This window comes from Diplotaxodon limnothrissa, linkage group LG16, assembly GCF_057381915.1.
Source record: "Diplotaxodon limnothrissa isolate DT_005_m linkage group LG16, D_limnothrissa_male_GT1.1, whole genome shotgun sequence".
NCBI classification, from domain to species: Eukaryota; Metazoa; Chordata; class Actinopteri; order Cichliformes; family Cichlidae; genus Diplotaxodon; species Diplotaxodon limnothrissa.
In genome coordinates this window covers 11,780,894-11,803,733 of record NC_140611.1, presented here as the reverse complement: position 1 = coordinate 11,803,733, position 22,840 = coordinate 11,780,894, and the positions used below count along the sequence as shown (strand labels likewise).

The following is a 22,840-nucleotide window of genomic DNA, read 5'->3' as shown; positions in this document are numbered from 1 at the left end:
TCCAGGCTACGTTGGTGATGCAGTTTTTTTTTAAAATGATATTTAAAAAAAAAAAATCATTTATTTATGTATGATATTTTTGTCATGCGATTTCAAAGCCGGTCCTACAACCGCATCCAAGAATAACATGCAGTTTATCTCAGAACTGTCGGTGAAAATTATTCTTGGAGCTAGGTTTAATTGAGCTGCATTTTAAAGAGGTGCAATTTCACAATTTGTGTATATTTTCTAAGTTCACTATTTTGTCATGTGTTGAGAAAAACACAGATTAAAAAATTACATGGTCTAATATTTACATTTAGCATAACTGCAACATTATTTTTTCGTGTTTTTTTTTTTAAAGACTCGAAAGGACTTGAAATTCAAAGTTTCAGACTTGAGACTCGACTCTGACTTGCCTGACATTACTTGAGACTTGACTTGAGACTTGAGGATAAAGACTTGAGACTTACTTGAGACTTGCAAAACAATGACTTGGTCCCACCTCTGCTGGTGTCTGTGCTATACAGCCAGCTGTTCTGAAGTAAAGTCATGCTGAATGTTGAATCTGCAAAGCATATCCGGGCTCTGTGTTGAGCCGTCTGAGGAAACCATAAACACAGCAACACTTTGATGTAAACCTGAGGAAAGAGAGTGTGGTGCCGACACAGACCTATACCTTCGTTTGCAGCAATAGTATTTCTTCATTCTCCAGGTGCGCTAAGGTGAGATCTGCAGTCAGATCTTCTGAATGTAAGGAACAGGAAGTGTTCCCTCTGTAAATTTTATAGTGTCCATGTCTTGCATATAACATTGTGTGTCTGCAAGAAAACATTGCACAAACTTCACGCTTCAAGCCTTCTAGTTAAATTTGTGCTCGTCACGGTAGAGCTGACTCAGCTGTGCGCTGCGGTCAGACTCTGTGCTTGTCCCTTGTTGAGCTTCTGGTGGTCTGTGATAGGTCAGTTTTTCTTACTGTGTTGTAAGTCTCGAATGTATACCTGTGGGTAATATCTGCAGAAAGAAAGCAGCATGTTGGACAATCTTGAAAGTAAAGATGAGTCTGTTCAGAATACAAAATATAGGAACAGTGAATGTGTCTTTAAATGTTGCTGCGCTATTATCTGCATGTAACTCTATCCATTAGATTAAATGTAGTCATTCAGTCAACTGTTTAGTACGTAGTCGGCAACACACATCTGACAAAAGCATGTGTAATATCGCTAGACCCACATTAAAGCTGTTTTTACTGAAGCTCTGGTAAAAAGTGATAAAGTATGGTGCTGCACGGAGACACCGAATAGCGATATTTTATTAAGTAAATAAAATATTCTGGGAATACTATAAACAACAGCACAAACACCACAATGCTAAGATAGCTTTAGGTGAGCAAACTTCTATTAAATCAGCTCAACTGAAGTGTGTCAAACACTGGATACACTAATTGTGAATGAAGTATTGTGATTAGAGCAGGGCGATATGACCAAAAATATTTATCACGATATACATTTGAAAATTTGTGATAACGATATCCTCAGCATAACCACGTATAATATCCACAAACTTAAAAAAAGGTTATACACACAGAATACGGTAATATTACGTTGAAGCACAGTACGTATCACTCCGCGAGGCTCCTGCCTACGATAGCCGTAATGCTCCAACAGTCCATCAAGCGGTGCAGCTTTGTAGCTTAGCAAAGTCGTACTAAAACATTTGACAGATTTTCGAGCGCCTTGTTCCACATAAATTAGTTTCGAGGTCAGTAAACACAACCAGAATTCAAACATAAGGCACACTGGATTATAAGGGGCACTGTCGATTTTCAGAAAAATCAAAGGATTGATTTTAAGTGTGCCGTATTTTCCAAAAAACACGTTAATAACGATGGCCCGCTAGCATGCGCTACCAAAAATAGTGCTTTGTTCTGTATCTGAGGGACGAAAGCTAAACCAGTTCCACACCACTGAAGTTGCAGCATTTTTAAAAACCAATTCTGGTTCATCTTTTTCATTCAACGATCCACTTTCGCCCTTCTCATTCTCTGTTGCCGCCATGCTTTTTCCTCCATGTGCGTATGAAAACAAAAACACTGCGCATGCATGTTTTACCCATATTCTATCGTGATATTTCATTTTCTTATCATTGCCCAACATTATACCAGTATTACCATGAACGGTATGATATGGCCCAGCCCTTATTGTGATAATCTGATGATATATATTGTTTATTGGGGTTTTCTGGTCATTTGCACCTCGACTCTTAATGCAGCAAAACTAGAGGCAGCGATGGCTGCTACTTTTCAAAGGACAGGTTTGTATTTCCTGCTATGGCATCGTACCATTTATATATTCAAGGCAATCACTAATACTTTAAATGTTTTATTATTCTGATTCTGATTATTACATTTAAACATCTTAAAATGTCAGTGACGCACAGTTTTGTAAATATCTCAGCTTACTGGTTGCTAGTTTCAGCCTGTTTACTGGAAGACAGACTGAGGTGATACAGATATCTGTCTGTCACTGTGCTTACATGTTAGACCCTATTCTCGGCTTTATTTGGGGTGGCTTTGAAGCAAATACCACTTTCTACATTTGAATGGGGAAGTGTGATTGATAGGAGACTCATTTCCCCACTGACTGCTTGTCAGTGACTTGAATGTCAGCTGTTTTTACAAGGTAAAACGGTCGTTCTCCTCTCGGACCTCTTCGTGGTACACTTGGAGGACTATTAGCAGCGTCGTTAGTGCTGTTTGTGTGTTGATGGGTGGAGTGAATGGCTTTGTTAATGGCTTTCAATGGGCCTTGAGGTGTCGACCATGAAACTCAGTCATTGCAGTTTCACAGTTGAGCACAAACGTGCACAGTAATATGCATGGGACGTGCACTGCTGCTTTTAATGTGTCTGTGTATGATGGCAAAATAATACCTCTGAGTAGCCCAGTGCTTGTCAGTTTTTCCTATGAATTTGCAGCTACATTTGTTTGTTTGTCTAATCTAAACAGAGATGACTTTAGTTTCCCCTACCCCCGTGAAACGTGCTGGGAGATCAGTTAAATCAACCAGTCCATATATATGTATAAAAACAACGCTGGTTTCCTTCAACTTCAACAAAGTGGGAATCAGTCCAATATTGTGTAGTCAACCAGGAATAAAATATTTTTCTCTTTCCCCTGTCCCTTCGTCCTCTCACATGTATAGACACAAATTGAGTAACAGCAGAAATTAAAAATTAGTGCGACAATAAAACGATTGCAGGTTGCTGCTAGTTTGCAAAGTTCACCTTATGTTAAGCCTTACAGCTGATTAAAATATAAGGAACATCAGGTGTTGTATTAATGGCAGTACATAGGAGCTGCTTCATTTGAACTTTGACTGTTTCATGCAATTCCTGTATGAGGTGCGCATTCGAAAACCTAAAGACTTGCAAAAAAAAACCCTAAATAAAACAAACCCCTGCAATCTTTACTACAGCTCGCAACTTTTCAGACATTAGCAGCAGAACACCTCCTGAAGCTGCTGGCAGTAATGCACTTTTGTGTCCGAGTGCATGTTGCATGAGCCCCACAAAAGGCATAAGAAACCACAGTCACAGTCCTCAGCAGCAGCAGAGGAAAACCACAGGAAATAATACAATGTCTGAGGAGACCCACAAACAATGCACACACCCTTGTGTAAACAGAAAGTGTATACAGATGCAAAACACGCAGAGGTCTTTTGTTGATACTCCCTAATGCAAACCTCTGGCGTTTCTAATGAAGCTGAATGATTGGGAGAGTGATGTGAATAACATTGGCAATCAGTGGGCTGCCACGGGTTAATGGGGGGTAAGTAAGTGTGACTTCATTTATTTCAGCTCCCCTTCTTGCTAATATATTTCAACTGTTAATTGATAACAAACACAAACGAATACACAGGAAAACGAAAATAACCTCCAGCCATAATATTACACCAGACCACAAGTCCTGACCATCATGTTATGTCATCATGGAATGTGTTTTATTACAGAGGTTGGCTAAAGTTTACAAGTTTACACGTCAGCCATACGACTTCTGTCCCATATAGCCTGCAATAATTGCTCATTTTTTCTAACTATAGTCTGCGAGCCACTACAGCTAATGTGGCTATCATGTAATTGCTACTAGTTAAACGGCTAATGTTAGTGTGTGTGCCTTAAAGGTAATTGAAATGGGAAATCTCTTAAAATTCAATGTTGTGAATGTCCCAAGTATGAGCGACAAAACAGGAATATGTAAGGCTGGGTGGTACTGTTAGTAACGGGCTGAGTGCATCTTTTATGCATGGCAAAAATTCAAAATCTTACCAAGTACATTTGTCTAATTTCTAGTCCAAAAAAATCTTATGACACTTAAAATAAGACACAATCAGCTACAGAGTAACATTTCAGTGAGATGTTTGAACTTGTTTTAGACAGTGCATCTTGGATATGGAGAATTTTCATTTGTTCCATTGGCACATTTTTTTCACTTACTAAAAGATATTTTTGCTTGAAATAAGTGAAAGAAAAATCTGCCAATTGAGCAAGTGAAAATTCTCCAGATCCAAGATGCACTGTCCTAAAAGTTCATCTATCTCACTGAAATGTTAAGATTTTGAATTTTTGCAGTGTGAAGGCCTTCCTCAACACAACACTTTTAACCTAACAAGAACAAGAATTCCTGTTCATGCTATATTTAAACCACACTGGGTTGTTTTGCTTTTGTTTTCTGCTACTTCTCTGTCTGTTTCCCCTTATAGAGTTTTAGAGATGTGAAAGACCCCAGTTAGCACTCATGTGTCAAGGAGCCCTTGCCTTTGCAAGCTTAAATAAGATGTGTGAGGTGTCCAGCTATAAAGTAGAAGAAAGTATTTAACAATTCAAAAGCGATATCTCAGCAGGTGTAGTCACCAGTTACATGAAAACCTTCACTTATTTTCCGGCTAGCAAAAAGCTCCAAAAATGGCCTGCAGCTGAGCTTAGCACATCTCCACTTGTTATTTTCCTCTTCTTCCAACCACCCCCGACTCACTGTGAATTCCTTCTCTCCTGGCTATGTTTCTTTGGCGTTGATTTATTTACTTATTTATTTTTTTCCTCTGGCCTGTGCCTGTCTGTCTGTGAGTATTTGGGGGAGAGCACACTGGAGGGTATCTGATACTCTCTGCTGCCTGCTTCAGTCTGAATAGCTACTGCGGCCCCTGGGGGCCAGGGGATACACATCTGCAGGAGCCACACTTCACAGAACATTGTCTTCTTGAAAACTCCCTCAACACACTCTCACACAACATCAGCACAAACAATAGTGCACAGTCTAAACCCTCAGAATCAATGGACACACAAATACTGAAAAAGACTTTTCACACACAGGCATCAAACACTGATCGCTTGTTGTTGCACATGAGGACCTCACTACAGACATTTTCATGCATGCACGAGTGCAACACCATGATGTCACGTCACAGCATGTGAATCAGAAAGAGAGAAGAGTGATTTTACCATTTTACCACTATTAAGTAATTTGTATTTGTAATGACTTGTACTTTCAGTTTACACCTGAAAGGATATTTCTTTGTTGCAATGAAATACTATCTACTGTACTACCTTTAAAACCTTTATTTGATTTATCATATACATTTTTTATTATTTAATATACCTCAAAAATAAACTATGAAAAATATCTGAGTCTTTCTGTTTTGACTGTTAAGTCTGTTTTATTTATAGTCAGTAGCACATTTAAACAGCAGAAGCTGACCTGGCCTGTGCTTTAGAGACGGGCACATTTACATTCCAGGTCTCCAAAAAAGCCTTTTTCACAATACATGAAAAGCTTAACGGTGGGTTTTGCTGTATTAACTAATTATTATTAGTTAATTTTTATGGAAAGTGAAAATCACAGTGATCATTAAAATGTGTTCAGAATTAGCAAATTATTATCATAAGTCATGACACGCTGCTCTCCCCTATATAAGCTTTACTTAGTATTAGATCAATTCCAAAGTTTGTGGTATCAAACAGAAATAGGTAAATGGCAAATAGCAAAAGTGCTGTATTTACATAATGTAAACAGTTATTGATGTCAAAGTTAAAGAAACCTGAAACATCAGAATAGATAACGGAGCAGACAAATGAAATGCGTGGAGAGGAATACAGCAGAGACCTCCAAAAGGACAAAGCAATACAACTGTGGGTAGGAGCTTTAAGGTTTGAGATGAATCTCAGATATAGAAATAGTAGCAACAACAGAAAAATAAGGAGTTGATTCAAAAGTAAAAACCTACTTTTAGCTGCAGTATTTCTCTTATGGATTTTCCTTTCCTTTTCTTTTTTTAAAAAAAATTGTTTTCATGACCGTAGAACAGTCAGAGGTGTTTGTCAAGAATTCAAAAACTAAGCTGCACTTCGGGTTTAGAAGTGTTGTTTCTAAGCTCTTGACTGACTAATCTTAGATGTTTCTTGCCTTCTTTTTTTGCAGCCAGCCTCAATAAGTTGAGAAAACCATAATTCCTAATGGTCCTCTAAAACACAAAGATTTAAACGTCCAGAATGTTTGAGCAGAAATCTTGCTTAGATGCACCTGGGCTGGTAAACTCCAGGGGCAGACAAGCACAAATCTATTTGTTGTTACCTTAAATGCATATTTAAAAAAGCAACTTCCCTAAACACAAGACATCAAAGTTTTCCCGAAACTGAATTAACACTGAATTGTCAGAGCCTCGCTGCGCATACCGAACTGTTGCCTGGTGACTTTTTCTTTTTTATGTCGCAATCAATGCAGTTCCACCGTACACTGATATAGAAGACGGTAGCAGTTTTACCAGGATGCAGAGATAGAAGTGTCAGACAATTAAAAATTTCTCGGAGGAAGTCCCACGCTCGCTCAGTCCTCAAGTGAAACCTACACTATTGTCTACCAACTGCAAGGTCGGTGGTTTGATCCCCATGTGGCGACACATGCCGTCCCAGTGTAGGTTTCACTTAAGGATTGAGCGAGCGTGGGGCTTCCTCCAAGAAACACATATTTTACCCCTAATGTATTTATCTGAGTGAGTGTGTGAACGTTAGCTATAAATATAAGCACTGTGTGATTGTGTGGTATGTTGAATGGGACTGAGAAAATGCTGTGAGTATATAGAAACAGACAGAGCACAAAGTGATACAGGACATACACATATTTATTGCATGATATAAAAATAACTTTGCAACAGTAGCGAAATGTAAGTAGGACCAGAGTGTGAATGTGTAGAAGCGGTTACAGAGAGAGAGGGAGGGAAAGAATGCAGCTGGAGGCACAGAGTACTTTAACTTCAATATACTGAGACTTCATTTCAAATAAACACAAGTAAGGATATCACAAAGCAAAGGAGTGTAATTCACAGAGCTTCACAAACAACAGTAACACCACAACCAAAGTATCCATATTCAACTGAAAGCTACTTTAGGCTGCTCCATTGTCACAGGTGGTCCAACCTGATAATACAGGAAAATGAAATTTGGAATTTCTTTAGTTTATTCCTCAGGTTCAACTAATGCGTGTGTGTATGCGTGCAGTTCTTTTAAAGTCTTAACTTTTTAAAAAACATTTCTACATTTTAAGTTTTCAGGGACTGACAGTCTGACATGTTCTTGGTGCTCTGTTATCTTAGTGCAGTCCTGCAGTCTCACAGCCGAGCAATGGCTGAAGCACAGCAGGACAGAGCACGTGTGGCCAGTGGCGAGTGCTGATATTAAAAGATCACTGCACAGAGGACATTGAGCTTTAACTGTTAACGTTTGGTCAGCGCGTGTCTGATATGCTGATTTCTTTGTGAAGTAATAAGATACTCTCAGACATAACGAGGACATCATTTAAATGAAAACTTGGATTAAAGCTGCACGAGAGAGAAATTTAGACTGTGAATGCAGTCCTGGTGTATTTGGTTGAAACTGACCGTGTTACTCAAACTGACCAAGAACTTCTTGCTTTGAGTTGTAGTAATGATACAGACTTGTGAAAAGGGAAGTGTTGTGCCACTACCTTTCTCCTACTCACTGCTCGAGTTTTTTCATGAGCTGCTTTGTAAGTAGAAACTTGAGTACGTTTGCTTTCCCATGCAGTCAAAAGATGAGTATTATTAACTATATAACACTTGCATGACTGCACTCCACAGTGCCACAAACTGCGGTTTCCTCCTTCTGCTGTTCGGACTTCGGAGTGGCACTTCCTGTACCTGAGCAGAACACCTGCAGTGTTGTGGAGTTTTTCTGGTTCCACCTTAAAATGTTGAGGGTTTCATTGCGGAATGTCCTGTCCAGCACAAAGTACATGATGGGGTCAGTTGAGCTTCTCAGTGCAGCAAGAAGAAACAGGCAGTTCTTCAGCTAGAGAGGGACAAGAAAACCATCATCATGTCAGATTTCCACATACTGTGGGACATTTTTACTTTCAATCTGTATATGAAAAGCAGTCACCTCGATAATGCCGGAGAATGGGTGGCAGCTGGAAGTTTCTTTGGTGGGGGAACATTGAAGGGGAGTTTCATGGACCAGAGAAAAGAAGATGGGTTTGAAGATATGGTGCGGCAGCAGGCAAACAGAAAGAATGACCTGTGTGGAGTTGGTTTTTTAAAATTTAATGAAATATGTGAAGTATATTGGAAATTTATTTGGCTCAAGAGGAGGGAATTAAGTGACTAAACAATAACATTATTTTAAAGTATAAAATTACTCATAGCCACCTGGATGACCACAATGTTTCGGAACACCCTGCTCAGCAGTCTCTGGGAGGTTGTGACTGGTGTGTTGCGACGTGAGCGCCGGATATGCCTCAGCACCGTGACGTAGGACAGCAGCACCAGCAGGTACATAACAAAGAAGAAGGCTGTAATGACCACAGTGGCAGTTTGAGACAGACTGCCTCCGAGTTCCACAGCAGGGCTGTAGCATACCTTCCCACGTCCTGATTTGTCACTTTTGGTGGTTTGGTTCATAGCCTCGTGCACTGCGTAATAAGCAGTCACTGGCACTATGCTCCCCACTGACATTAGCCACACAGTGATGCACACGACGTTGGCGAAGGACACTTTTTTGAGGCTAGCGAAGAAGGTGTGTGGCAGCAGGGTGGTGCAGGCGCTGGGCCTCGAGGCGTGGGTGTTCTGGATTAGGGACGCAAAGCGGCTGAGGGCCACCCAAGTGAGCATCATTAAGCTTATATAGATGTTAACGTGGAGCACCGGGGTAATGCCGTGCAGGACGAGCTGACACAGGACATCATTCAGACCCCAGACCAAGCCTTCGGCATAGTAGGCTGCGAGGAAGGGCGTGGTGATGGACAACAACACATTGGATATACTCAGGTGGCACAGATACATGTGGATGGGGGAGAAGCTGGAGATGCACCGCAGGAACACCCAGAGAGCGAGTGCATTCCCTGGGAGGGCGGTGAGGAAGAGGAGCGCATAGACGGAGGGAAGGAAATATAACGTTGCAGCAGTCGGGCAGAGGGAGAAGTTACAGGTGGTGGACGAAGTGTTTTCTGATGGAAACGTGCCCTCCATTTGATCTAGAACACAGAAGCTGGCTTTTAAATCTTGTTGACATCAAGGCTTCCTGAACTGTCAAAACATTTTTATTTACTTATTTTTTAGCAAAATCAGACTTGACCATTACTTCAGAATGTATATGAGGAACTTTGAGTCTATTCAGTGACAAAGCTCCAAAATCAGCAGCTCAGATAGTCAGATGTTGTAAATATAGACTTGACCAGAAACCCTTCTTAACCGTACACCGTAACCTGACGTGCAACTGAACGTACGGTGGGCACAGCCCAAACCGCTCTGAAGGCTGCAGCACAGGGTTAAAAAGAGTTTAAGGTTTCCAGCTGAGAGCATAACTCAGGCACAGCATGTGTCCGAGTGTGAGAGGTGTGGGATCATGACAGTTCATGATATCTTAGTAACCCACTGCAGGCTAGCATGTTATTGTTTTAGTTTTTTTTTTTCTGGGTGAGAAGCTAACCTCTTATGTGTTATGTGCATGGCTTGTCAGTGCACTGGTGTCTGTGGGTGCAGAACTCCTCAAACCAACATGTACTTTCTTTAGTTGCATAGTTTAACTTACTCTTCTACAGTTCTGCTGTGCGTAGATGTAGCAAATATTATATAAATTAAAACTAAAACATGCAAAATTAATTTTGAATAACATTTTTTTTAATTGTCAGGAGGTTAAACAAACACTCCATTTTCAAAAACAAAAACTTTGAATTTTCCATCAATTATTTTACAGTTCAGGCTTTAAAGGGTTAACCTGAGCTTTGCAAGCAGTCTAACTAAATTTGTCGTCTTATATCAGAGTTGTATGCTTAGAGAATGGGCAATACCGAAGTGTCAGGCTTGTAAAATAGACACATTTTAATGCATGTTTTACAGGGATGACTGGAGAAACTGATATGCTCCTGTGTAAAACACCATAAAGTATTTAAAGAAGTAGGTCACAGAGATGACAGTTTCCTGTAGGTTTAACATTTGATCGGTGAGGAGATGATGATGATGCTCTCCAGTCTTAACTTGAATGTCCAGCACTTCTCAGTACAAGTTGTTGGAAAAGCAACAAAATTGTCAGCAATACTTTCTTTCTTTCTTTCAAAGTGATAAAATGTAACATTTAACAAATTAAGTGCACTTGACTAACACAACATTGCTCAGAGATGCGTTTGGCTTCATGATACATACCAATAACAGGTCCTCTGAGATGTTTCAATAAAAGGCTGCAGGCATCAGATGACACTGCCCCATGTGAAGTATTCTGAGGGTAGAGTAGAAACGGTGGTTTTAACAGCAGGCATGACACGCTGCTTCTCTGCAGTGTCTTCCTTGTCGAAGTGGCGCTTTATTGTAAATGGCAAGTTGTCGGTGGGGTGTGGTATTTTCGTAACTAGAATACTATGTTTTGTCTAGCAGGCTTCCTCATTTGGTTTCAGGGTATGCTGTGTATGACTTGAAAATAAGGAGCAGTTGTGTGTTGCATGTTAAGCGTTCAAATCAGTGATTCAATTTGATATTCACTTTTAAATAAAAATAAATAATTTCTCTCATTCAAATTAGTTTCCATCTTTCTGCTTATTTACTCATCCGTTCATCTTTTCTGCACACAATGTTTGGCTTGGGTTGCAAAAATGTCTAAACACTGTCCCTTTTCTGCCTTGGGGTGGCGCTGTTGTTCTAGATGAGAAGCAGAAAGAGTTGTTTGGTTCCTACACACACTTCCCTTCCATAATAAGGGACACACTGCATGATAAACATTGATTAGCACAGGACTATTTATATCCTACTTTATTTCGAAAAGCACAATTTGGCACATTAACATAAGCTTTATGAAATAAATCACACCAAGATCCAGAACAAACTTTGAAAACAGACTTCTGTAAATGTCAGAGCTTTTCTTAATACGTAAAAGGCATTTTGCCCTGTGAGAAGTGGTATTTAACAGTGAAGCCCCATGCTTTCACCTCAGTAGGCGTTTCCCTGGTTTTTTTTTCTAATGCTGTTATAAATATCATAAAGTTCAGGCTTTGATCAAATCTGCAAAGTTCCCATCACCTTTCCTTCACTTTGTCTTCAGCGTGTTTTGTTAGTGACATATGGCCATCTGCAGGGTCACACACACGTTTATATTTAAACAGTATGTGACAAATGTTTTGATAAATGCTGTGAGGGGAAGAGTATTGACTTGTTGTCATGTTTCTATCTGTGTAATTGTGGTTTGTGTCTCTCGTTTATCAGTGCTTATACTAGATTAATGCAGCATATGGGTGTGAAAGGAACTGCTCAGTCCCCGATTAAGTTCACAGTTTCACTCGAGCGGTGTAGTATGAAAACATCAGCTTATGCAAAAAAAAGCATTAAAGTCCAAGTGGTCCTGCCTTTGATGGACTTAAGTATTTTTATTTTTGCTTTTTTACTGTCACATCTGGCAAAGTCAAACACCCCTAGCTCTGTGTGTGTGTGTGTGTGTGTGTGTGTGTGTGTGTGTGTGTGTGTGTGTGTGTGTGTGTGTGTGTGTGTGTGTGTGTGTGTGTGTGTGTGTGTGTGTGTGTGTGGCGAGGGGTTGCCCTGCTACTTTGCCCTCCATCTTTGAAACTATTTGGATTCAAACATCAAAACGATGCTGATGATGAAATCTCAAAATGTCTCATGGCACACAAGTACATTCAAATTTCTCTATAATAAGAAAGGACATATTTTTTAATTTGCAGGATTACTCGTAACATTAAGGACGGATTTACATGAAAAAAGTTTCCAGAGGTGGGTCTCAGGAATTTTGGGGGATTCTTTACCATCGAAGACGACACATCTACAAACCCAGTTACAGACTGGGTTTGTTACAGAAAACAAAACCCACAGTAACTTGCGGGACCACCAGCTTCAGTGTTCCTTGTCACTGCGTGTCCAAGTTTCTGGTGCAGATAGATATTCCTCTGTCGTTCCAAGTCTTATATATTGAGGCTCAGTGGAAAGAGCCCACTCCCATCATGACACAAATGTTTAATCACAGGACTAATCATAGGCCCTACAGTGTAACAGAGCCAGTACTTTTCCTCTGCATAAAATAATGCGAAGTTGTCCTAAACCTTTTCAAAATAAGCCTTAGTTCAAAGGTTTTTCTTAGGTAAGCACCAAGTAAAGGCGCACAGGCAAGAGCAGCAGCTGCCCTGTCACGCTCCTCTTCTTCTGCTGGCTTCTGTCATATTTACGTTTACGTCAGTAGAGTTATCGCTCTGCTGTGTGGGGATTTATAAACCGCTTTCTATCTTTGTATTACTAATTAGACTGGTGTTTGGGTGTTCTCTGTCAGTCCTTACATTTCTACTATCCATCTCAGCAGTGGAGCTGCTCCCACTGATGCCTGTAACATCTCTTAAGCAGATCATGTTGTTCACCAAGCGCAGCACCTCCTTCCTCACTGAAGAGGATAACAGGAAGTACATGACAGGGTCCAGGCAGCTGTTGAGGGCAGAAAACAGCAGAGCCACCTCGTTGGTTTTGTCAGCGACACACATCCAGAAACACGAAGTGTCTGTGATCTGCGTTTTTATGTAAAACACTCTGACCACGTGATAGGGCACAAAACAGATGCAGAAGAGAAAGAGGATGAAGAAGGACTTCTTGGCCGTTCGAGTGTAGCGAGTGGAGTTGGGCAGATCTGGATTTGCTTGTGATGTCCTCAGCAGCTTGAGTGCGATCTTCCCGTAGGACATCATGAGAGAGATGAAGACTAACCAAAAAAGAACCACCATACACATGTTGATGTAAGCCTTCCACTTTGTATTATCCAGCTTCTTGTAGTGGAAACACCTGGACACAGGAAATACATTTTGTCACACAAGTTGGCCACTGCAGATCTGCAGTAAGGTAAAAAAAAAAGAAGATTTAAAGGTTTTACCAACCTGCTCACATGTGGAGAGTCATTCGTTGATGACACCATCACTGAAAGGATACAAGTGGACACAATCCAGACGATGGCACACAGGGCGAAGCTGAGCTTTGTGGAGCAGAGTTTGTGCTGCATTCCTACACTTTGGTGGATCTTAAAGTAGCGATCCACACTGATCAGCCCTAACAGAGTGATGCTAATGTACATGTTCATGTAGAAGAGGTGTCCCACTACATTACACACGGTGGGATCCAGATTCCATTTGTCACCTTGGCTGTGATAGAGTATCCTGAATGGCAGACAGACCACCAGCAGCAGGTCTGCCAATGCAATGTTAATGAGAAACACTCGAACAGAGTTCTTCTTGGAGTGGACGCAGAAGAAAACCCACAGAGCCACCAGGTTCCCGACTAGACCCAGGATGAAGATTATAGAGTAGCTCACTGCCAGCAGGACCTGCAGTGTGTCGTCATCTCCACACGGGTCAAGGGTTAAGTTTGTTGTTTGGTTCTTACAGGAGAAGTTTTTTGCCATGGTGTCTTTTTTCAGGGGATTGACAGTCCTGCAAACAGATGAGGGGCACACATGGAATAATTTGCATTTTGGGAAAGGGCTTTCATACGTACAGGTTTGTGGGTGTGAGCATTAATCTGCCCTGCAAAACACAATCTTACCATCATAACCTCAGGAACTGGAAAGCCCTAGAAACATGTGAATAACCTGTTCAAGATTTCTTTGGTATCTTTTGCACATTACCGCAGCCAAGCAGTTTTAAAATGATGTGTATGTGCTCAGTCAGTTTACTTCAAGAGAAGTATATCAAAAGATCAGTAAATGAAATAGCAGTAAAAGGAAACTGCTTACTCAACTCAAAGCTCAGCGCGATTGTGTTGCACACAGTGTGAAAAAAAAAAAGGAAAAAAAAGGAACTTTTCAAAACACTCACCTAGTTATTGGAGTTCATTAAAAAAGAAGTATGCGTTCCTTTCTTTGTGTAAAGGGCTGTGTGAACGGTGAGGATCAGTTCCAACCTCACACACATACACACTTACAGGTTTTGCAGTCTTTTTGCCTTCCTCTAAGGTACTCCAGGATATCCCTGTAAGTTGAACATGCAGGAAAAATCCAAATTTGCCGCTCTGAAAAAATGGAAATAGTTCCTTGTGTCATCTCATGTTCGATTTTCTCCTGTAGTCCAACTCGCGTTGAGCAAATACTATCATCGTCACAGAATAGTACTGTGTAGACTCAGCTTCAGTTTTTTCTTTTTTTTCTTTTTGGCTTCCCTAACTGTCCTATCTCACTTTCAAGATAAGCGCCTGTCCACAGCTGTGCAGTCAGAAATGCTGAAGTGCAGAATGCGGTAATGTTGCACAGAGGAAATTTCATACTGTAGTCAGCCCCCCTCTTTTCTTCCGAGCACCATACAGAAGCAGAGAGAGAGAGAGAGAGAGAGGGGAAATACTCACAGGGCATGCTTCACTTGTGTACAGTATGCTTTCCACCTTGGACTCTGGCTATTGGAGGAATCTGCAGAGTGTGGTCAACTGTGGTAATCCCCCCCCCCCCCCTTTTCAAAATGGTATTTAATGTCCTCACGTAAGATTTTTAGAAAGAATTTAGAAAGGTCTGAGCAAAAGCAGAAATTTTAATACTCCGTTCAACAGCTACCGCACGGTAAAACTGTTTCTGTCTGCTGTTTTTCAGATCCGTATCAGTCCACATTAAACCACAAAGTAACACTATATCATAGAAAGGATGCTGCAGATGACCACAAATGTTAATGAAATGAAATGTGAATCTAAATAGGTGTTGCCATGTGCAAAACTGCTCGACTGAAATGTTGTGGTTGCATTACTTGATGCTTTGGGAAGAAAATAGCGATCTGTGTTTTCATGGCGTGTGACGACAGCATGATCAAAAAAAGCAAAAGTCAACGTTGTATTTAAAATAACTGGAGTCGTATAAAGACACTACAGCAAACTTCCTACTCTGATCTTCCCACACTCTCAGTTATTTGTGTGTGGCCGTGGTGGGTGGTGGTTTGGGGTGTGTCTGGCTCGTTTAATGTCTGTTATTTATAGGAGAATTTCACTCTTTAATTTGCTAAAATCTCTGTTTCCTTCTCCATTCTCTCATTCTCAGCCTCACTGCGTGTTGCTGGCATCTAAAGAGAACTCTGCTCCAGTGAAGCTGGGCGGGTTCGGAGTGGCGATCCAGCTCGGAGAGTCAGGACTGGTGGCAGGAGGTACAGTAAACACCACAACACAGCGGGATTCTCCCTGCATGCCTTGTCACCATTTGTTTAGGGAGATTTTTATTTTTTCTGACTTGTGGGAAAAGTTCCACTAAGATGGGATCAAAGAGACAGAACACGTCTCTGCTCCATAATTGAACTTATTGTTGAAGACACCATTTAAACACTTGTGACATAAGGGACACAGGGTTTATGACTCTTGTGACATAAAGAAGAACTGAGAAAAACACATAGTTATGACGCATATCGATATAATTTAGAGTGACTTTCCCAGCATATTATATATAAATACTTTACTTGAAATTATAGAATATGATATTCATGATAACTGAGCGTGTACATTCATCAGTACATCATTAATAGGATCTGCCAAAAGTTTACTGGACATATTTTTTGCTTCCAATTTGGCTGACTGGAAACAATTACAAGCTGGAAACCATTTGAATTGTTTATTCATGGATTCCAGTTCATAAATGAACAACTTAAAACTACAACAGGCAGAAACCTGTTGAAGGAAACGGTTTCCAAGGCCTAATCCGTGGATCGACTTCCTTCGAGGCGTGGACGTCTATCAGCAGAGAATGTCCCTTAGTCTGTAACACAGTCAAATATATTCTCAAGTAATATTCAAGCATGCCATTCAGCGTGTTAGTACGAGCTCGGGAGCAGCTTGGGAGAACAAGAAAACAGAGACTGCTTCAGGTTGTCTTCCCAAATTGACTCAACTTTATTCACAAGTACAACAGTTTATATAGAGGGTAAAATTCATGAGACAGCAGATTATCAGTTTAAACCAGTACAGACCAAGATAAGGGAGCGTCTTCCTGCCCTTGGGTGAAGAAGCATCCTTTGTGTAGTTTATTAGTTCAGCTACAATTGTGATTATCTCAGCGACATATTTTCAAGGCACAAAACAAAGAGTTCTTTCATTAGTGAAATCTGAAACAAACCATTTGGCCTTCAACAGGCGTCTAAAAGATTAAGAAACTAATGTAGCTGAGGGAGTGATCTCTGTGGTATTTCAACCTTGTACCAGCCTGTGATTCTCACACATCAATTCTTGGGTCAAAGAGAAAAATAACTAAAACAAAGGGGCCTTATTGAATGACAGAGTTTTCCTGCATAATGTCACTATAAAACAATATCCTGTAAATGCTCCCATGGTACTAAAATACCTAACAGTTCCCCTCTTTTATTATTTTTAAAAATAATAACTCAATAGAAAGGAAAAATCACAAATGTAATAACATAATATAAAAAGCAAATCATAAAATGTAACTGGTCTGTCGAGCAGGCTTAATATCAAATAAAAATCCTAAGGTTAATGCAGTAGATATGATTAATAACCTAAATATATAAAAAAGACAGTTCTTTAGTCGTCTCCTGGCCTGGTCCCAGGTTCGAGAGACACCGTATAAGCGTCGTGTGATGACAATGGGCATTTCATTTTCTCCATTATCAGGATGGAATGAGTCTAGCTTTATCAGGTTAGACATTGTGTGGTACTCTAGGCTTTCTGTTCCTGCTGGATGTTCGAGTACCTTGTTGTTGTTCAGGCGGGGGATCAAAGGGCTTTCTGAGTCTTGGCTCTTTCCGGCGTTGTGTGTTAATCAGTGATTGTGTGTGTGTAGGTGTATTGGATCCGGGCGCTGGCTCGCCTGAGTCGTCATCTACTTGATCCGACGCCTTAGGTGGTTTGGTGGGGCTGGTCTTAACCCTGCTGGCATGAATCCACTGAGGTTGTCCGTCTGTTAGGATGCTGGTTCTCGTCACTGCAAGTACAGTCTGGGGGCTGGAACACGCGGCCTCCCCGAGTGCCCTTGGTTTTAGCGACTTTACCAACACCGCATCTCCTGGTTTCCACGGATGGGTTGGATCTATGGAAGGGAGAGGCTGAGAGAGACAAACTTTCTGATAGTTATTATTCAGTGTTTCTACCAGGTTATGAACATAGTCAGACAATGCAGTGTCTATGTCCCCTTCCAATAGCGGTGCCCCTCTGGAGGCTGACCATGGTGTTGGAAACGGTCTTCCCATGATTATTTCAAATGGAGATAATTTGGTTGCTGCGGATGGAGTCATTCTAATCTCGCAGAGGATTTGAGGAAGTAGTTTGATCCAGGTCATTCCTGTTTCTATCATTGCTTTAGTCAGGCGATTTTTTATGGTCCTATTCATTCTTTCTACAACTCCTGAACTCTGAGGATGGTATGGCACATGATATTTCCAGTCTATTGCTAGAGTTTTAGCACACTTTTGAATTACTTCTGATGTGAATGAAGGTCCTCTATCACTGTTAATTTGGTGAGGTATTCCAAATCTGGGTATTATTTCATTGCACAACTTTTGACAGACTACTTCTGCAGTTTCTTTTGATGTTGGGTAAGCTTCTACCCATTTACTAAATTGGTCCACTATTACCAGTAAGTACTTGATGCTTCCTTGTGCTGGCATGTGTGTAAAATCAATTTGTAATGTATGAAATGGGAAATCTGGTTGTGGTAAATGCTGATGTTTTGCTTTTGGTTTTCCTACATTAGTTCGTGCACATGTTAGACAGGTTGCTAATATGCGTTTTACTGCGTGTGATGTTTTCTCGATTACAAATCTTGATTTTATTGCTCCTATTACCCCTCTTTGTCCGACATGACTCACACCGTGAAAATGGCGGACAAGGATTGGCAGTAGTGAAGATGGGAGGGCAATCAAACCCTCAAGGTTTTTGTATAAGCCGTCTCTGTTATCTAAGGTACAATCATTACTTTCCCAGTAAGTGTAATCTAAGGCAGAGGCCTGCTCTTGTATGAATTTTAGGTCAACATTTGTTTCTAAATAGTCTGGGAGTGTGACAAGTGGCAGCTGTAAAGGCAAAGATAATACTTCCTTTCTGGGTGGTTGCTGTGAGGCAGCAGCTGCTTTCACGGTTACGTCTGCAAGAGCATTAGAAAACATAGCTGTTATCAGTATCTGCAAACATTTCACCCTTTGTGTTAAATGAAATACACAAGTTCATTTTTGCCATTAAATCTCTGCCTAATAAATTGACAGGCGAGTTTGGAATAATTATGAATGGATGATATGTAATTTCGTCTGGTTTTAGGCCCCAGCGTGTTTTTAGAGAATGAGTTTTGGGGCATTGCACTAGAGTTCCGTTTATTCCCATGGTGTTGATGCACACAGAGGAAACAGGCCCACTATAGAATTTTCCAGACAGTGAACTTTTAGTGGCTCCACTGTCAACTAAAAAGGAATAAGTCTTTTCACCTATCTCTATATCTAACATGGGCAAGCTTTCTGTGTTACGGGACAATTGCAAATGCAGCATCGTGTGTAGTGCTTCACACTGTCCCTCATCTTCACCTGGGCCTCCCTATTGTCGGTCCAGTCTTTCGTTATCATATGGGTGGGGATTAAAATGTAGATTATAAGGTTGCTGCCTAAGTGCAAAGGGGCCGTTTCTTTGATGTGATTCCTGTCTGCGTTGCCAGTTACCTTGTCTGTAAGAGCTCTGCTGATGCCTAGTGGCAGGAGCTGGTCCTGTGTTTTGTGGTTGAGACCTACGTGCTGCTGATTTGCATTCCCTCCTCCAGTGTCCTATTTTTCCACAGTAAAAACATACGTCTCCACTCCTATCTCTCCTTCTGAAATCTCCCTGCTGCGCTTGTTGAGGGGGCGGGGCCCCTGCATACATCATTTTTTCACTTTCCTCTGAGCCTTCAACATCAAAATTCAACATCATCTTAACACTTTTAGCCTTCGTGCTGTTGGGGAAAAGATCTGCACCAGCTTTTGTTTTGACAAGTGTGATAAAGTTCTTTATTTTCATGTCATAGAGATTATCAGTGGCAGTCAGCTTCAATAGTTGTGAACATTCTGGATGAATATTGTTTAAGAATGTTGTTATGAAAATCTGATCATTTCCTCCTTCAGGCATGCATGCCTCATTAGTCCAGCAGTGCGTGAAACGTTTCATAAAAACTAGAATGGATTCATCTGGCTTTTGCTTACACATGGTTACTGCATTTAAATCAATTTTATCTCTAGACATTGTGAGCAGAAATTTCTTTAGATTTTGAAAAAAGGCTGTGATTTTGTCATCGTTTATCCACAAAAACGAGGTGGTGTTGGCTGCTTGGTCATTTTTAGGGTCTAGTTCCTCTACTTCTTCAATAAGCTGAGATTCAGTCACACCTGGAATTCGTTGACATAATATATATCTATAGTCAGGCCCACCCAAGTGGTGGTATCTGGTACTTCTCTGTAATGCAGAAACAAAGGCTGTAGGATTTTGTAGAGGATCGGGAAGTTCTTTAATGGTTGCTGCTAACTCTGAAATTTTAGGGGGTTGAATGCAACACATGTCCCCTATTATCATGAACGGAAGGGAGGGGCTGACGTCATTAAATTGTGATCCCTGCTTTTCTTTATAACGGGTGTTTTTGTGGGGGCCCTCTTGAGTTTTTTCCTCTTTTTTCTGCTTTAAGTAGTTCCTTATTAAATTTCTGGTGTTAGTTATTGCTTTTGGCACAGTCAAACCATTCGCTACTCTAGTGTGGCGCTGAACATGATTATCTATGACGGAAACGGCTTGCTGCAGTTCAGCTTCCGTACGTTCAGTTAAAGGATCTTTCATGATTTCCTCACACTCTGCCATTAACTGTTTTGTTTGCTTTTTATGTTCCTGTAACTCTCTTTCTCGTTCAGTGTATTCTCGTTCCTGTCTTTGATCTAGGTTAAACCAGTCATCTTCTTCTGATTTAGGTGTCATTTCAGTGCCTTCCTCACTCCTTTGGGATTCTGCTGTTACATCAGGATATACGCGCTGGTGACGTGCAGCCGCCGCAGCAGCTATTAATTCTGTTTTTTCATCATAAGGCGGCGGAGCCGTAGGTTGAACGGATGGGCATATAAGGCTAGTTTTTTTCTGCAGTGGATTTACTAGAGCCTACACTGGCTTGATTTAAAGCATTTACGTCTGGCTCGGGTCCCTTTTTCCATAGCGGTAGCATGCGATTGGTCACATCACGACATTCTATCATATATTTTTTACAGGACTTTTTAATCAGCCTACTTTCCTTATCACAAATAGTATTTAACATTTCTACTGACCTGTTTTCTGGCGATAATCGTTCGGGATAGGGCTCCGGAAATACATTAGGATGCATTAAACTTATAGTTCTTAAGTTCGAGACGAAATCAGTCACGTAAGCACTTCCGCATGTTCTGGATACGTAATCATGGAAGTCTTCATTGATTCGCGAGCGTGGGTTAAACGTAACCGGAAGTGGGAGTCGTACTGAGCCGCTATTTTTATATTTTATTTTTTTCGATTTTACAGTTAATTTTGATTTTTTATCGGACCCGTCTAAGGTCTTTGAATTATTCTGACCCATGGTCAGTGATTTCCAGAGGGGTTTAGACGCTTTGAAGGATTTAAGTTAGTTTTTATTTTTGCTGTGGCACACCTGAGGTTACTTGATTTTTTGCTAGCAATTTTATCTTTTTAGTGAGCAACTTCTCACTTTTTAACGAGCAACTTCTCGTTTTATGACCCCAGGCAACTTCCTGTGTCCTTTCTGCTGGTGAGCAACTTCTTAGTTTATGACAGCAGGCAACTTCCTGTGTCCTTTCTGCTTTTATTTACAAAACAACAGGCAACTTCCTGTGTTTCTATGTGGGCCACTAACGAAGGCTCCTCAGCGTATCCCACTTGTTACTATGTGGGCCACTGAAGAAGGCCTCGTCAGCGTATCCCGTTTCTATGTGGATCACTGAGAAAGGCATAACACAGTCTTATAAAATAAAAGACGAGTGCCTACCTTCGTCAGGATCCCACTTCTGACACCAAAATTGAAGGAAACGGTTTCCAAGGCCTAATCCGTGGATCGACTTCCTTCGAGGCGTGGACGTCTATCAGCAGAGAATGTCCCTTAGTCTGTAACACAGTCAAATATATTCTCAAGTAATATTCAAGCATGCCATTCAGCGTGTTAGTACGAGCTCGGGAGCAGCTTGGGAGAACAAGAAAACAGAGACTGCTTCAGGTTGTCTTCCCAAATTGACTCAACTTTATTCACAAGTACAACAGTTTATATAGAGGGTAAAATTCATGAGACAGCAGATTATCAGTTTAAACCAGTACAGACCAAGATAAGGGAGCGTCTTCCTGCCCTTGGGTGAAGAAGCATCCTTTGTGTAGTTTATTAGTTCAGCTACAATTGTGATTATCTCAGCGACATATTTTCAAGGCACAAAACAAAGAGTTCTTTCATTAGTGAAATCTGAAACAAACCATTTGGCCTTCAACAGGCGTCTAAAAGATTAAGAAACTAATGTAGCTGAGGGAGTGATCTCTGTGGTATTTCAACCTTGTACCAGCCTGTGATTCTCACACATCAATTCTTGGGTCAAAGAGAAAAATAACTAAAACAAAGGGGCCTTATTGAATGACAGAGTTTTCCTGCATAATGTCACTATAAAACAATATCCAGTAAATGCTCCCATGGTACTAAAATACCTAACACCTGTCCTGAGCCCCAATGACCATTCACAGAGACAGTGCACTCCCCTGGGTGAAAGTCATGCCTTTAAGTCATTAAGCTACCACATCTCACTGGTAAAGAAGACTTTGGTTGGAGTGAAATAGTCAGTGAGCAAAAGTGAAATGACCAAGATGCTGTAGTATAAGATACAAGATATTTTAGCGCCTCCTTCATGTTCTTGAGCAGAGGATACTCTGGAGCGTTCTTTATATAAGGAAAGGCGATGTTGGCAAGTCAATTCTGTATTACTGTGTTACTCTTATGCATCGCTAATATGTGGATATTTTTTTAAATCTCAACAGCTGTTAAACCCACAGATGATTTGTAAAGATTATGGAGCTTCATTAGTTGTGTCCTGTGTGAAACACTTTGTAAGGTGGGTTTATCAGAGTGAATTAATGATTATAGTGATTATAACTCTTGGCAGCACGGTGCCACGGTGGTAGGGCTGCTCAATTAATCGAATTTTAATCACGATTACGATCTGGGCTTTCAACGATCATTAAAAATGACTGAGCCGATTATTAGCCCCTCCCTCATTTATCCGCGACACCTTAAAGGCCGGTCCGTAAAAATATTGTCGGGCATAAACCGGTCCGTGGCGCAAAAAAGGTTGGAGACCGCTGATTAAGAGGACCCGAGGGAAGCTCGG

The 22,840-nt window shown here is 40.8% G+C and overlaps 3 protein-coding genes across 3 annotated transcripts in view; 1 reads left to right on the top strand and 2 right to left on the bottom strand.

The window, feature by feature from the left end:
• The window catches only part of caska (calcium/calmodulin-dependent serine protein kinase a), a 165,143-nt gene that overhangs the window by 90,549 nt on the left and 51,754 nt on the right, over positions 1 to 22,840 (top strand). Inside the window, exon 6 of the mRNA XM_085375214.1 lies at positions 15,535 to 15,637. Coding sequence (XP_085231340.1) covers positions 15,535 to 15,637 — 103 coding nt within the window. The remainder of the gene's footprint in view (positions 1 to 15,534; positions 15,638 to 22,840) is intronic.
• Positions 8,098 to 9,515, bottom strand: gpr82 (G protein-coupled receptor 82). The gene is made up of 3 exons (XM_085375311.1): positions 8,697 to 9,515; positions 8,431 to 8,565; positions 8,098 to 8,340 (listed from the first exon to the last, which is right to left on the bottom strand). The coding sequence occupies exons 1-3, from the start codon at positions 9,513 to 9,515 to the stop codon at positions 8,098 to 8,100; spliced, it is 1,197 nt and encodes a 398-aa protein (XP_085231437.1).
• gpr34b (G protein-coupled receptor 34b) lies at positions 12,749 to 14,378 on the bottom strand. Its single transcript, XM_085375138.1, has 3 exons — positions 14,336 to 14,378; positions 13,403 to 13,951; positions 12,749 to 13,310 (listed from the first exon to the last, which is right to left on the bottom strand). Exons 2-3 carry the CDS (start codon positions 13,921 to 13,923, stop codon positions 12,749 to 12,751), a joined length of 1,083 nt encoding a protein of 360 aa, XP_085231264.1. The 5' UTR covers positions 13,924 to 13,951; positions 14,336 to 14,378.

Coding starts and splice junctions, on each gene's coding strand:
- gpr82 (XM_085375311.1), bottom strand. CDS start 9,515: ATGGAGGGCACGTTTCCATCAGAAAACACTTCGTCCACCACCTGTAAC. Junction 8,566..8,696: donor GAAACATTGTGGTCATCCAG/GTGGCTATGAGT, acceptor AACTCCACACAG/GTCATTCTTTCTGTTTGCCT. Junction 8,341..8,430: donor CATTCTCCGGCATTATCGAG/GTGACTGCTTTT, acceptor GTCCCTCTCTAG/CTGAAGAACTGCCTGTTTCT.
- gpr34b (XM_085375138.1), bottom strand. CDS start 13,923: ATGGCAAAAAACTTCTCCTGTAAGAACCAAACAACAAACTTAACCCTT. Junction 13,311..13,402: donor GACTCTCCACATGTGAGCAG/GTTGGTAAAACC, acceptor TCCTGTGTCCAG/GTGTTTCCACTACAAGAAGC.